Source organism: Juglans microcarpa x Juglans regia, chromosome 4S (assembly GCF_004785595.1).
Source record: "Juglans microcarpa x Juglans regia isolate MS1-56 chromosome 4S, Jm3101_v1.0, whole genome shotgun sequence".
NCBI lineage: Eukaryota > Viridiplantae > Streptophyta > Magnoliopsida > Fagales > Juglandaceae > Juglans > Juglans microcarpa x Juglans regia.
In genome coordinates this window covers 26743348-26757751 of record NC_054601.1, presented here as the reverse complement: position 1 = coordinate 26757751, position 14404 = coordinate 26743348, and the positions used below count along the sequence as shown (strand labels likewise).

The following is a 14404-nucleotide window of genomic DNA, read 5'->3' as shown; positions in this document are numbered from 1 at the left end:
CTTCTCCTTTTTTTTTTTTTTTCATTTCATTACTTGTTAGATTTAGATATTCATTTCGGCCATGTGACAGAGAGCTAAGACCTAATCGAACCCATAGATTTTCTTTCTGATCAAAGAATGAAAAAGTGATTCGTGTTCACTTCGAATTTGAATTTCACCCGCTTGCATTTATTATGCAACTCAACAACCATGTATATAGGACCCAACTACTTTCAAGTTTCTATCATAAGTATTAAGTATATGTAAATTGTTAGGTTAAATTTCTGAGATTTTTTCTGCTTGGGATGAAATAATGAAGGTGGTATAAAGCTCATAACTTGATACATTAAAACAGAAGGACAAAGACTTCTATCACCATTAAAGAATGTCGACAAGTATTTCCTAATCAATCCACAATTATAGAAAATACCTACAAAATGTTAGTGTGCTCAACAGAGGAACTCAAAGAATAGATACAATACAACAATGGAGACAAATAATTCTAAATAGAACTGAAAGAATACTTTAAAAAAATATTATTTGCACACTTTTCGTGTTATTGAAAATGCTAGCATTTTTTGTTTCTGAGTTTGGGAGAATATAAAAAACAATTATCAGTGAAATGCAAAGAGTCTTGTGTCCAATTCAATACTTTAGTTCTCTTACATGCTTGAAATCTCCTTTCTATTCTCAACTATAGATTTTTTGAAGCAGTTTTTTTTTTTTTTTATTAACAGATTTTTAATGACAAACAAACATTTAAAAAAATTGAAAAACTAGACCGAAAACTGTAAAAATCAGAAATACCAGTTTAGGTGGGTAACTGGTACGTAGTCAATTTTAAAAAATGTAAAATCGGTATAAACAGGTTTGGTCTTAAAATTTGTTTAAAACCGGATCAAACTAGACTGATTACACCTCTAGCGACAACCATTAATTGATTTATTTTTTCTTAAATACTGACGTGCAACCTAGAATAGGCGTGTTTGGTAGCTGGAAAGTACTAATTGCCAAATTTAAAAAAATTTCAAGCATAAATTCAAATGACTGAATTTATAATTAGGGAATCTTTGAGAAATTAGATAGAGATTAAAAATTTATGACTAGTCATGAAATAGTTTGTGAATGATATTAAAATAGTTTGAGTTATGATATATTATGGTATTTTGAGAAATGATATAGAAAAAGTTAAATAAAAAATAATATAGAGTTAAACTATTATTATAATATTATTTTTATGTTTCTTTAGAAATTTGAGAAAATTATAATAATTAGATAATGATTAAATTAAAAAATATCTATTTTATATAATATTTGAGAAAGAAATAAAACATACAATGAGATAGGATAATATGAAACTCATATGGTAAACAAAGACTCTTAACTCTCTTAGTCATTTTTAAAATGTCATACTTTTTTGTTTTTTCTTTATTGGTTGTAAGTGCTTGTTTCTTCTTAGTCATTATTTATATATATATATATATATATATATATACATATATACGTGAGCAATACATAGTCTTATAATTTTACAAAATAAAAAATATTTTATATTTAAATGATATTTAAAAATATATTAAAATACTCTTATATTCATGACAGTTAATAGATTGGATAACGTAAACGGAATATATAAAGCTGAGTTGAAATCATACGATTGACCAATTTTACATAAATTATATAAATTTATTTTAATATTTAAATATATTCAAATTCATTTTAAAAAAATTAAACAATTCATTTCATTCCAACTAACTCAAATCAATTGGCATCATCTCTTTAACTCACGAGCGGGACTACGCCAACTAGGAAGCTTTTTCTCTTTTTTTTTTGTTAATTTTTTATTACAGTGTTGCTGGGTAGATACCAGCTACGTAGCTGATTAGGAAAAGAGAAGGTAGCTAGCTGGGGAGTGGGTAATCGATCATGTTCCACTGGCAATTTTTAATTTTTAATTCCCAGCCAGCTTGCATGCTTTGTCAGGCTACATGACTTTTGTTGCCATTGAAGCTTTTCTGCTGGCTGGACATCAAAATCATGAAACGTTGCTTACATAATTAGTATTGTTAATTCTAGCACTTTAATAACATGATAATTGCATATTCCCATACATCATCAGTTTAGTCAACTTACAATTCTTAAATAGAAATGGTTGATACAAATTTATATAATTATGTTTAAAAAAATTATAAAATTATAAAAATATTTTTTTTTAAAATAAAAATTCTATTTACAGTTCTAAATGGAAGATTGTATATGCAGTTCCAATAATAAATAAGGATAAAAGAGAAAAAAGTATCATTTTAAAAAAGATATTATTATAATTTTAAAATTTTTTTAAACATAACTATATGAGTTTGCATGAATAGTTTCTATTTAGAAAATATATGTAGACTAACTCTTTTTAAAATAATTTTTTTTCTCTTTTATCTATATTCATCAATGAGACTGTACACGTAATCTCCTAATTATAATTGTAAATTAAATTTCTCTTATTATAATGGGCCGAGTTTAAAATAAAATTTTCAAACAATGCCGGACGAACAGTAAGCTTAATTAAAATGAAGGAATATTTAATTTGGGGATTGTTTCAGTGATGCCAAATTGTCCCAAAAAGATGGTAATTGGTGATTCTTTCGCATATCGTTTGGTATTTGTCAAGTTGCCACGCAACGGACACAGCGACAACCACATTTTAAAATTATTTATTTATTTTTTTAAAATGCTGACATGCCTCCTAGAATACGCGTGTTAGGTTGACGAAAAGTACTAATTAATTGCCAAATTTAAAAATTTCAAGCCTAAATTCAAATGACTGAATTGAGAATTAGAAAATCTTTGAAAAATTAGATAAAGGTTAAAAATTGGTGAAATAGTTTGTGAATGATATTAAAATAGTTTCAATTGTGATCTATGATAGTATTTTGAGAAATGGTATAAAAAAATTTAAATATAAAATATTATAAAGTTAAAATATTATTTTTTAATATTATTTTATTTTATTTTAAAAAATAAAAATTTGAAAAAATTTTAATAATTAGATAATGATTAAATTAAAAATATTATAGAGTAGCCCGATCTGTTTTACCACACAGCATATTTTGAGTTTTTATTTTTTCTTTATTTTTCTTTTCACATTTTTTTAATATATTGAAATATTTTTAAAAAATAAAAAAAATACACTAATACACTTAAAATCACTTCCTTCATCATTAAGTAAAAAAAAACACCTAGCGATCACACCGAGCGGTACAAGTGGGGTTGCAGGGTAGACTTTTCCTATTGAAAATGCTAGCATTTTTTGTTTCTGAGTTTGGGAGAATATAAAATATAATAATCAGTGAAATGCAAAGAGTCTTGTGTCCAATTCAGTACTTTAGATCTCTTACATGATTGAAATCTCCTTTCTATTCTCAACTACAGATTTTTTAAAGCACTTTTTTTTATTAATAGATTTTTAATGACAAACTAACATTTAAAAAAATTGGAAAACTGGACTGGAAACTGTAAAAATCGGAGATACCAGTTTAGAAAAGTAACTAGTGCGTAATTAGTTTTGAAAAATGTAAAATCGGCACAAACAAGTTCGGTCTTAAATTTTGTTTAAAACCGAATCAAACTAGATCGATTACACACCCTTGTGACCACCATTAATTGATTTATTTTTTCTTAAATACTAACGTGCAACCTAGAATAGGCGTCTCTGGTAGATGAAAAGTACTAATTGTCAAATTTAAAAATTTCTAGCATAAATTCAAATGACTGAATTTATAATTATGGAATCTTTGAGAAATTAGATAGAGATTAAAAATTTATGACTAGTCATGAAATAGTTTGTGAATGATATTAAAATAGTTTGTAGTTTGAGTTATGATATATTATGGTATTTTGAGAAATGATATAGAAAAAGTTAAATAAAAAATAATATAGAGTTAAATTATTATTATAATATTATTTTTATGTTTCTTTAGAAATTTGAGAAAATTATAATAATTAAATAATGATTAAATTAAATAGTATCTATTTTATATAGTATTTGAGAAAGAAATAAAAAATATAACGAGATAGGATGATATGAAACTCATATGGTAAACAAAGACTCTAACTCTCTTAGTCATTTTTAAAATGTCATACTTTTTTGTTTTTTCTTTATTGGTTGTAAGTGCTTGTTTTTTCTTAGTCATTATTTATATATATATATATATATATATATATATATATATACACTTGAGCAATACACAGTCTTATAATTTTACAAAATAAAAAATATTTTATATTTAAATGATATTTAAAAATAAAATACTTAAAAATACATTAAAATACTCTTATATTCATGACAGTTAATGAATCGGATAACGTAAACAGAATATATAAAGCTTAGTTGAAATCATACTATTGACCAATTTTACATAAATTATATAAATTTATCTTAATATTTAAATATATTCAAATTTATTTTAAAAAAATTAAACAATTCATTTCATTTCATTTCATCCCAATTAACTCAAATCAATTGGCATCCATCTCTTAACTCACGAGCAGGACTACGCCCACTAGGAAGCTTTTTCTCTTTTTTTTTTTTTTTGTTAATTTTTTATTACAATGTTGCTGGATTAGGAAAGGAGAAGGTAGCTGGGAAGTGGGTAATCGATCATGTTCCACTGGTAATTTTTAATTTTTATCTATATTCATCAATGAGATTATACCCACAATCTAATTAGAACTGTAAATAAAATTTCTCTTGTTATAATAGGCCAGGTTTAAAATAAAATTTTCAAATAACGTAGGATGAACAGTAAGCTTAATTAAAATAAAAGAATATTTAATTTGGGGATTGTTTTGGTGATGCCAGTTTTGTCCCAAAAAGATGGTAATTGGTGATTCTTTCGCATATCGTTTGGTATTTGTCAAGATGCCACGCAACGGATACGGCGACAACCACATTTTAAATTTATTTATTTATTTTTTTAAAATGCTGACATGCCACCCAGAATACACGTGTCAGGTTGATAGAAAGTACTAATTAATTGCCAAATTTAAAAATTTCGAGCATAAATTCAAATGACTGAATTGAGAATTAAGAAATCTTTGAGAAATTAGATAGAGGTTAAAAATTCGTGAAATAGTTTGTGAATGATATTAAAATAGTTTGAGTTGTGATCTATTATAGTATTTTGAGAAATGGTATAAAAAAATTTAAATAAAAAATATTATAAAGTTAAAATATTATTTTTTTAAAATTATTTTTATTTTGAGATTTAAAAAAATAAAAATTTGAAAAAATTTTAATAATTAGATAATGATTAAATTAAAATGTTAAATATTTAAAATTAAAAAATATCTATTTTATATAATATTTGAGAAGGAAATAATAAGATATAATGAAATAGGATGATATAAAACTCATATAGTAAACAAAGACTCTGAGGGTACGTTTGGGTAGTGAAAATATTTGAGAAATGTTAAGAATGTTTGTGAATAGTTATGAGTAGAGATTTGAGTAAATTTGTGGGTCCCATTGAGAGTATTTTAAGTTGTTTTGATGTATAAAGTATGTTGAGTTATTGACTTTTGGATAGGTAGTTGAAAAAGGTGTGGGTCCCATAAATATTATAGTGATTTTATTATAATGATTTTTTAATATTAATAAATATTGTAGTGATTTTATTTTATTTTTATATATAATAATGATAAATATTATAATAATTTTATTTTTAATTTATATATAATAGTGATAAATATTATAATGATTTTATTTTCATATATATAATAGTGATAAATATTATAGTAATATTATTTTTTATTTATATATTATAATGATTTTATTTTTTATTTATATATAATAGTAATAAATATTATAGTAATTTTATTTTTTTATTTATATATAATAGTGATAAATATTATAGTAATTTTATTTTTTATTTATATATTATAGTGATTTTATTTTTTTATTTATATATTATAGTGATTTTATTTTTTTATTTATATATAATAGTAATTTTATTTTTTATTTATATATTATAGTGATTTCATTTTTTATTTATATATTTTTTATTGGCTCTTTAGTTTTTGTTGGTCGTGATCTGCTCGTTTCTCTCCCTGATAATCTGATTCACTGTTCACGTTGGCTGCTATAGCCATTTTACCCTATTAAGCGCTGCTCCAAAAGTTGGACTTGCGAACACTGACCCAGCTTGGCGTTTTAAAATCGATTCCATCAATGAGCGTCATTGTTTTGCGGTCTTCATATTTCAGAGCAGCAAAAGATCAGAGGTACGTACGTGCTTCTAATTTTTCCCATCTCTCTTAGTTATTATTTATATATATTCAGTACTATTCCCACCAATCACCATAAAGACTCAGTCATATGTCCAACTTCGCATTATTATGTTTAGATGTTGCATCTGAATTATTCATCGGTTGTGTTCGTAATATACATTTTACTTATGCAGCTGCTAAAATGCTGATGTGTCACCTAGAATACACGTGTCAGGTTGAGGGAAAGTGCTAATTGCAAAATTTAAAAAATTTAATCATAAATTCAAATAACTGAATTTACAATTAGGAAATTTTTGAGAAATTAGATAGAGATTAAAAATTTGTGGATAGTCGTGTAATAGTTCTTGAATGGCATTAAAATGATTTGAGTTATGACATATTATGATATTTTAAGAAATAATATAGAAAAAGTTAAATAAAAATTATTATAAAGTTAAAATATTATTATAATATTAGTTTTGTTTTGAGATTTAAAAAAATTAAATTATTTTTATATTTTATTATAAGTTTGAGAAAATTATAATAATTAAATTAAAATGTATCTATTTTATATAATATTTGAGAAGAAAATAATAAAAATATTGAGATAGGATGATATGAAACTCATATCGTAAACAAAGACTCTTACTCTCTTGGTCATTTTTAAGTGTCATACTTTTTTGTTTTTATTTTATTGGTTGTAAGTGCTTGTTTTTTCCTGCATTATATATATTCAGTACTCTTCCCACTATAAAGAGTCGGTCATATGTCCAACTTCGCCGAACATTATTAATCATGTTTCACTGCTAAATGCCGGTCGATCTTGGTTTTCATCTAATTAATTGATTCCGTGGACCATCTTGGCATCTTTGCTCTTGGTTTGCACTTTTGATGCGGATAATCGAGGAGGAAGAAATTAAAGTGAGGTACGATCACGATTTTTCAGATTAAAAGTATGAATTTATGAGTCACCATGTTTAATTAAATTCTTTCATATATATGATATATTTTTTTTCCACATCGTTTGTTTTAAAGATTTAGCACAGTTCATTAATTAGTTTAGATACCATATGTGATGATCTAGTTCTTCAGACTCTAACCCCCAAAAACAAATATCTGTGTCATATTTCTTCCATAATATTTACATTTTCACACTTGTAATTATGTTAAAAAAAAAAATTGGACTTTTAGCACAGAGCTTGACTGGATCAGGGCTTAACGAAGAAAATGACGCATTTGTGAAAGAGTAACCGAGAGTGGTTGATCATCCTTTCTCTGTTCCTGCCTTTTAGAATATTGATAATTGCCATTTCTTTTCTTTTCTTTTTCTGTTTTTTGGTTTTTGGTGAAAAGCTTTCTCAATGCGTTCTTGGGTTGTCGTTCTACTTCCGTGATTCATTTTAGTACTGATCGTTCTTTATTGCAGTATACCACTCCCAACTCTGTTTCTGCAGATCATCGAGGAGGAAAAAATTAAAGTGAGGTACGATCATGATTTTCCAGATCAAAAGTATGAATTTATGAGTCATCATGTTTAATTAAATTCTTTCATATATATGATGTTTGTTTTTTCCGCATCGTTTGCTTTAAAGATTTAGCACAGTTCAATAGTTAGTATAGATACCATATGTGATGATCTAGTTCTTCAGACTCTGACCCAAAAAAAAAAATATCTGTCATATTTCTTCCATAATATTTGCATTTTCACACTTTTAATTATGTTAAAAAAAAAATTGAACTTTCAGTACAAAGCTTGAATGGATCAGGTCCTAACGAAGAAAGTTGTGAAAGAGTAACCGAGAGTGGTTGATCATCCTTTCTCTGTTCCTGCCTTTTGGCACATTGATAATTGCCATTTCTTTTCTTTTCTTTTTCTTTTTTCTGGTTTTTGGTGAAAAGCTTTCTCAATCCGTTCTTGAGTTGTCGTTCTACTTCCGTGATTCATTTTAGTACTGATCGTTCTTTATTGCAGTATACCACTCCCAACTCTGTTTCTGCGGATCATCGAGGAGGAAAAAATTAAAGTGAGGTACGATCATGATTTTCCAGATCAAAAGTATGAATTTATGAGTCATCATGTTTAATTAAATTCTTTCATATATATGATGTTTGTTTTTTCCGCATCGTTTGCTTTAAAGATTTAGCACAGTTCAATAGTTAGTATAGATACCATATGTGATGATCTAGTTCTTCAGACTCTGACCCCAAAAAAAAAATATCTGTCATATTTCTTCCATAATATTTGCATTTTCACACTTTTAATTATATTAAAAAAAAAATTGAACTTTCAGTGCAAAGCTTGAATGGATCAGGTCCTAACGAAGAAAGTTGTGAAAGAGTAACCGAGAGTGGTTGATCATCCTTTCTCTGTTCTTGCCTTTTGGCACATTGATAATTGCCATTTCTTTTCTTTTCTTTTTCTTTTTTCTGGTTTTTGGTGAAAAGCTTTCTCAATCCGTTCTTGAGTTGTCGTTCTACTTCCGTGATTCATTTTAGTACTGATCGTTCTTTATTGCAGTATACCACTCCCAACTCTGTTTCTGCGGATCATCGAGGAGGAAAAAATTAAAGTGAGGTACGATCATGATTTTCCAGATCAAAAGTATGAATTTATGAGTCACCATGTTTAATTAAATTCTTTCATATATATGATATTTGTTTTCTCTGCATCGTTTGCTTTAAAGATTTAGCACAGTTCATTAATTAGTTTAGATACCATATGTGATGATCTAGTTCTTCAGACTCTGACCCCCAAAAACAAATATCTGTGTCATATTTCTTCCATAATATTTGCATTTTCACACTTGTAATTATGTTAAAAAAAAAAAATTAAACTTTTAGCACAGAGCTTGACTGGATCAGGGCTTAACGAAGAAAATGACACATTTGTGAAAGAGTAACCGAGAGTGGTTGATCATCCTTTCTCTGTTCCTGCCTTTTGGCATATTGATAATTGCCATTTCTTTTCTTTTCTTTTTCTTTTTTCTGGTTTTTGGTGAAAAGCTTTCTCAATCCGTTCTTGAGTTGTCGTTCTACTTCCGTGATTCATTTTAGTACTGATCGTTCTTTATTGCAGTATACCACTCCCAACTCTGTTTCTGCGGATCATCGAGGAGGAAAAAATTAAAGTGAGGTACGATCATGATTTTCCAGATCAAAAGTATGAATTTATGAGTCATCATGTTTAATTAAATTCTTTCATATATATGATATTTGTTTCCTCTGCATCGTTTGCTTTAAAGATTTAGCACAGTTCATTAATTAGTTTAGATACCATATGTGATGATCTAGTTCTTCAGACTCTGACCCCCAAAAACAAATATCTGTATCATATTTCTTCCATAATATTTGCATTTTCACACTTGTAATTATGTTAAAAAAAAAAATTAAACTTTTAGCACAGAGCTTGACTGGATCAGGGCTTAACGAAGAAAATGACGCATTTGTGAAAGAGTAACCGAGATTGGTTGATCATCCTTTCTCCGTTCCTGCCTTTTGGCATATTGATAATTGCCATTTCTTTTCTTTTCTTTTTCTTTTTTCTGGTTTTTGGTGAAAAGCTTTCTCAATCCGTTCTTGAGTTGTCGTTCTACTTCCGTGATTCATTTTAGTACTGATCGTTCTTTATTGCAGTATACCACTCCCAACTCTGTTTCTGCGGATCATCGAGGAGGAAAAAATTAAAGTGAGGTACGATCATGATTTTCTAGATCAAAAATATGAATTTATGAGTCATCATGTTTAATTAAATTCTTTCATATATATGATATTTGTTTTCTCTGCATCGTTTGCTTTAAAGATTTAGCACAGTTCATTAATTAGTTTAGATACCATATGTGATGATCTAGTTCTTCAGACTCTGACCCTCAAAAACAAATATCTGTGTCATATTTCTTCCATAATATTTGCATTTTCACACTTGTAATTATGTTAAAAAAAAAATTAAACTTTTAGCACAGAGCTTGACTGGATCAGGGCTTAACGAAGAAAATGACGCATTTGTGAAAGAGTAACCGAGAGTGGTTGATCATCCTTTCTCTGTTCCTGCCTTTTGGCATATTGATAATTGCCATTTCTTTTCTTTTTCTTTTTTCTGGTTTTTGGTGAAAAGCTTTCTCAATGCGTTCTTGGGTTGTCGTTCTACTTCCATGATTTATTTTAGTACTGATCCGTCTTTATTGGAGTATAGCACTCCCAACTCTGTTTCTGCAGATCATCGAGGAGGAAAAAATTAAAGTGAGGTACGATCATGATTTTCCAGATCAAAAGTATGAATTTATGAGTCATCATGTTTAATTAAATTCTTTCATATATATGATATTTGTTTTTTCCGTATCGTTTGCTTTAAAGATTTAGCACAGTTCAATAGTTAGTTTAGATACCATATGTGATGATCTAGTTCTTCAGACTCTGACCCCCAAAAACAAATATCTGTGTCATATTTCTTCCATAATATTTGCATTTTCACACTTGTAATTATGTTAAAAAAAAAAATTGAACTTTCAGCACAGAGCTTGACTGGATCAGGGCCTAAGGAAGAAAGTTGTGAAAGAGTAACCGAGAGTGGTTGATCATCCTTTCTCTGTTCCTGCCTTTTGGCATATTGATAATTGCCATTTCTTTTCTTTTCTTTTTCTTTTTTTTTTTTTTTCTGGTTTTTGGTGAAAAGCTTTCTCAATGTGTTCTTGGGTTGTCGTTCTATTTCCGTGATTCATTTTAGTACCGATCCGTCTTTATTGCATTATACCACTCCCAACTCTGTTTCTGGTCTGGTCTCAAAACCCCGCCCGCCTAGTTTTCATTTCTCTTTGCTTAATTTGGTTTCCAACTTCATCCTATTGACTCTTTTCTCCAACCTCCGGTCTATCAATGTCCTAAGGAGAGGTACTCGAACTTATTTCTTTGTTTTTCCCCGTGCTTTTTTGCCATCGCAATTTCAACTTCTATATTTTTCCTGGTTTTCATCAGTTTGTTTGAGTTTAAAAATTTTATAAAAACAAATTCCCTAAAAAAAAAAAAAATTAACAGGAAGCTAGTGACGGACTGTGGCAAACAAGAATGAAGGAGATCGTTCTTGCAATTTTAGCGAAAATCGCAGAGTACACTGCTCAACCAGTTGGACGGTGGCTATGTTATTCATGTCACTACAAGAGCAACATGGAGTATCTGAAGAATCAGGAAATGACGCTGCGGGATGCTCAGAAAGAGGTTGAACGCAAGGTTAAAACTGCTTCAGATAACGGCGATGAAATAAAAGATAATGTAGAAATGTGGTTGAAAAAGGTGGACGATATTATCAAGAAACTTGGTGGAGGTGAAGAAGAAGCCGAATCGAGGAACTCTAATGTGTCATGCCTGAACTTGAAGCAACGACATCAGATGAGCCGGGAAGCAAAGGAGATGGTGGGTAATATTGCAAAACTTCTTGAAGAAGGAAACTTCGTCGGCGGTGTTTCCCATCGTCCTGCTGTGCAAGATAGGGTGACTCCAAGAAACGTGGATTACATGACCTTGGATTCGAGGATATCAATTACGAAGAGAATTATGGAGGCATTGGGAGATGCTAATATTAACAAGATCGGCGTGTGGGGGTCGCCTGGAGTTGGAAAGAGTACACTGATGAAAGAAATTTTCAGGAAAGCCAAGGAAGAAAGCTTATTCGATGAGGTGGCTCTGGCAAATGTGACGGAAAGCCCAAACCTAAGTCAAATTCAAGAAGAAATTGCAAACATGCTAGATCTAAAGCTTGATCCTAATTGTAAAACTGAAATGGTAAGAGCAGGCCATCTACGGGCGAGGTTAGAAAAAGACAAGGAGAAGAAGATACTTGTTATCTTGGATGATATATGGAAGCGACTTGATTTGGAGCAAATAGGAATTATTCCTTCCGAAAGATGCAAAGTACTACTCACATCCAGAGATCGACATGTACTAGCTTCTGAGATGGTCAACGAAGAGAACAGCTTTAAACTCGACACTTTAGGAGAAGAAGAAGCATGGATCTTATTTGAAAAGATGGCGGGTGATTCTGTCAAAGGTGATCTTGACTTGCGAAACACAGCAATATAGGTAGCTAATGCGTGTCGAGGTCTTCCTATTGCACTTGTAACAGTTTCTAGGGCATTAAAGAATCAGAATTCGGGAGCCTGGAAGGATGCCCTGGTGCAACTAACAAGAGCCAATCCAGAACATGACACAAAAATATGGTTACCTGTATATACTTGTATAGAGCTGAGCTATACACATCTTGTTGGTAAAGAGCTCCAATCCCTATTTTTGCTTTGTGCTCGAGAAGCTTACTACATTTCCTATCAGGGCTTGTTGAGATATGGTTTCGGTCTGTGTTTATTCCATGGCATTGATACATTGGATGAAGCAAGAAATAGACTAGAAACTTCAGTTAAAGATCTCCAAGATGCTTGTTTGCTACTACAAAGTCCACATAGCTCCGAGGAATTTTACATGCATGATCTTGTCCGTCATGTCGCTACAATAATTGCAAAAAATGATTATAATATGTTTGTCATGAGAGGCGATGGTGGGCAAAAAGCATGGCCAGATGTCGATTCACTAAAAAGATGCGAGGCGCTCTCTATTCATGGTGGAGATCATATCCATGATAAATATCTCAATGAAATAGAATGTCCTAAATTAAGATACTTTAATGTCCAGTGTGAATCTCGATATTTGAAAACCCGAAGCAGTTCCTTCCAAGGGATGGACAAGCTCGAAGTTCTGAGTTTGAGAAATATACAACTTTCATCACTTTTGCCACTTACAAACCTACAAACATTGTGTCTTGATGGATGTAAGTTGGGAGATATTCATTGGATTGGAGAACTCAAGACTTTAGTAATTCTTAGTCTTGCTCGTTCTGACATTTCAAACTTGCCAGGAGAAATAGGGTCATTGACTGGTTTGCGGTTATTGGATTTGACCGATTGTTCCAAACTTAAAGTGATTCCTCCTAATGTCTTGTCAAGCTTGGTCAAGTTAGAAGAATTGTATATGCGAAACATCAAAGTCAAATGGGAGGTTGAAGGACCCAATAATGAAGGAAAAAATGCTAGCCTTGTAGAGCTAAAAAAATTGTCACACTTGATCACCTTAGAGATAGATATTAAAGATGCCAACAATCTACCGAAAGATTTGTTTTCTAAAGAGCTTGAGAGATACAAGATTTGCATTGGACATATGAGGGGTCTATATTTCTGGTATCGTGGGGAGGAGGCCGGCTTCTCAAGATCGTTGCATTTCAAACTGAATATGAGCAGCTCCCAATTGGACTTTGGGATCAAAATGCTACTAAAGAGGATAGAATATCTTTATCTAGACGAGTCGAACAGTACTAATAGTGTCTTGCATGAATTAGATAGAGAAGATTTTCAACAACTGAAGCGTCTCCATATCTTACGTAGTTGGCATCTCCCTGAGTTGAGGACATCCTTAAAAAACTTGAAAGTTTTAATCGTGCATAACTGTGAGAAATTAAGATTTATCTTCTCATCATCGATAGCCAGAGGCCTTTCACTACTTGAAGAATTGAAGATAAGAAGATGCAATAACGTGGGAGCAATATTCGTGAAAGAAGAAGAAGACGGAATAGAAGAGGTGTTCTGTCGACTGCAAACCTTGGAGCTAATGGATCTTCCAAAGCTCATGAGCTTCTTAAGCACAAGAGAAACCAATTCAGAAGGCAACGACCATGATCTTCAGGTGCCGCTTCTACATCATCAGGTACATTTACATAAGTCCATGTAAATCATGTGTCAAGCACACCATAAGCATAAACATGATTTAGTTGGCATTCCCTGTGCCCAAAGTATAATTGCATGCACCTTTGTTAGGTTGTGGCGGAAGACGCCAACTTAGGGTGTGTGTGGATGTTGAAGTGAGTTGAGTTGAGTTGAGTTGTGATGATAAAATATTATTAGAATATTATTTTTTAATATTATTATTATTTTAAAATTTGAAAAAGTTGAATTGTTTATTATATTTTGTATTGGGATTTGAAAAAGTTGTAATGATGAGTTGAGATGAGTTGAGGTGAGTTTGGTAACCAAACGAAGCCTTAGTCTTGGGGCATAAAAGTTAAATTTGAAAACAAAAATAAGATGAAATACACATAAAAAGCTTTGTCAAGGATATGTGCATCCTCGAAATTAGT

At 30.2% G+C, this 14404-nt stretch overlaps 2 protein-coding genes across 7 annotated transcripts in view; both read left to right on the top strand.

Moving 5' to 3' along the window:
* LOC121262410 overlaps positions 1-14404 on the top strand; it is a 168335-nt gene that overhangs the window by 55967 nt on the left and 97964 nt on the right. The gene's annotated exons all lie outside the window — the stretch shown is intronic.
* Positions 11281-12321, top strand: LOC121262412 (disease resistance protein At4g27190-like). Its single transcript, XM_041164890.1, has one exon. It carries the CDS (start codon positions 11296-11298, stop codon positions 12304-12306), a length of 1011 nt encoding a protein of 336 aa, XP_041020824.1. The 5' UTR covers positions 11281-11295; the 3' UTR covers positions 12307-12321.

Bases quoted from the DNA above. Each gene is read 5' to 3' on its own strand.
- LOC121262412 (XM_041164890.1), top strand. From the start codon at position 11,296: ATGAAGGAGATCGTTCTTGCAATTTTAGCGAAAATCGCAGAGTACACT.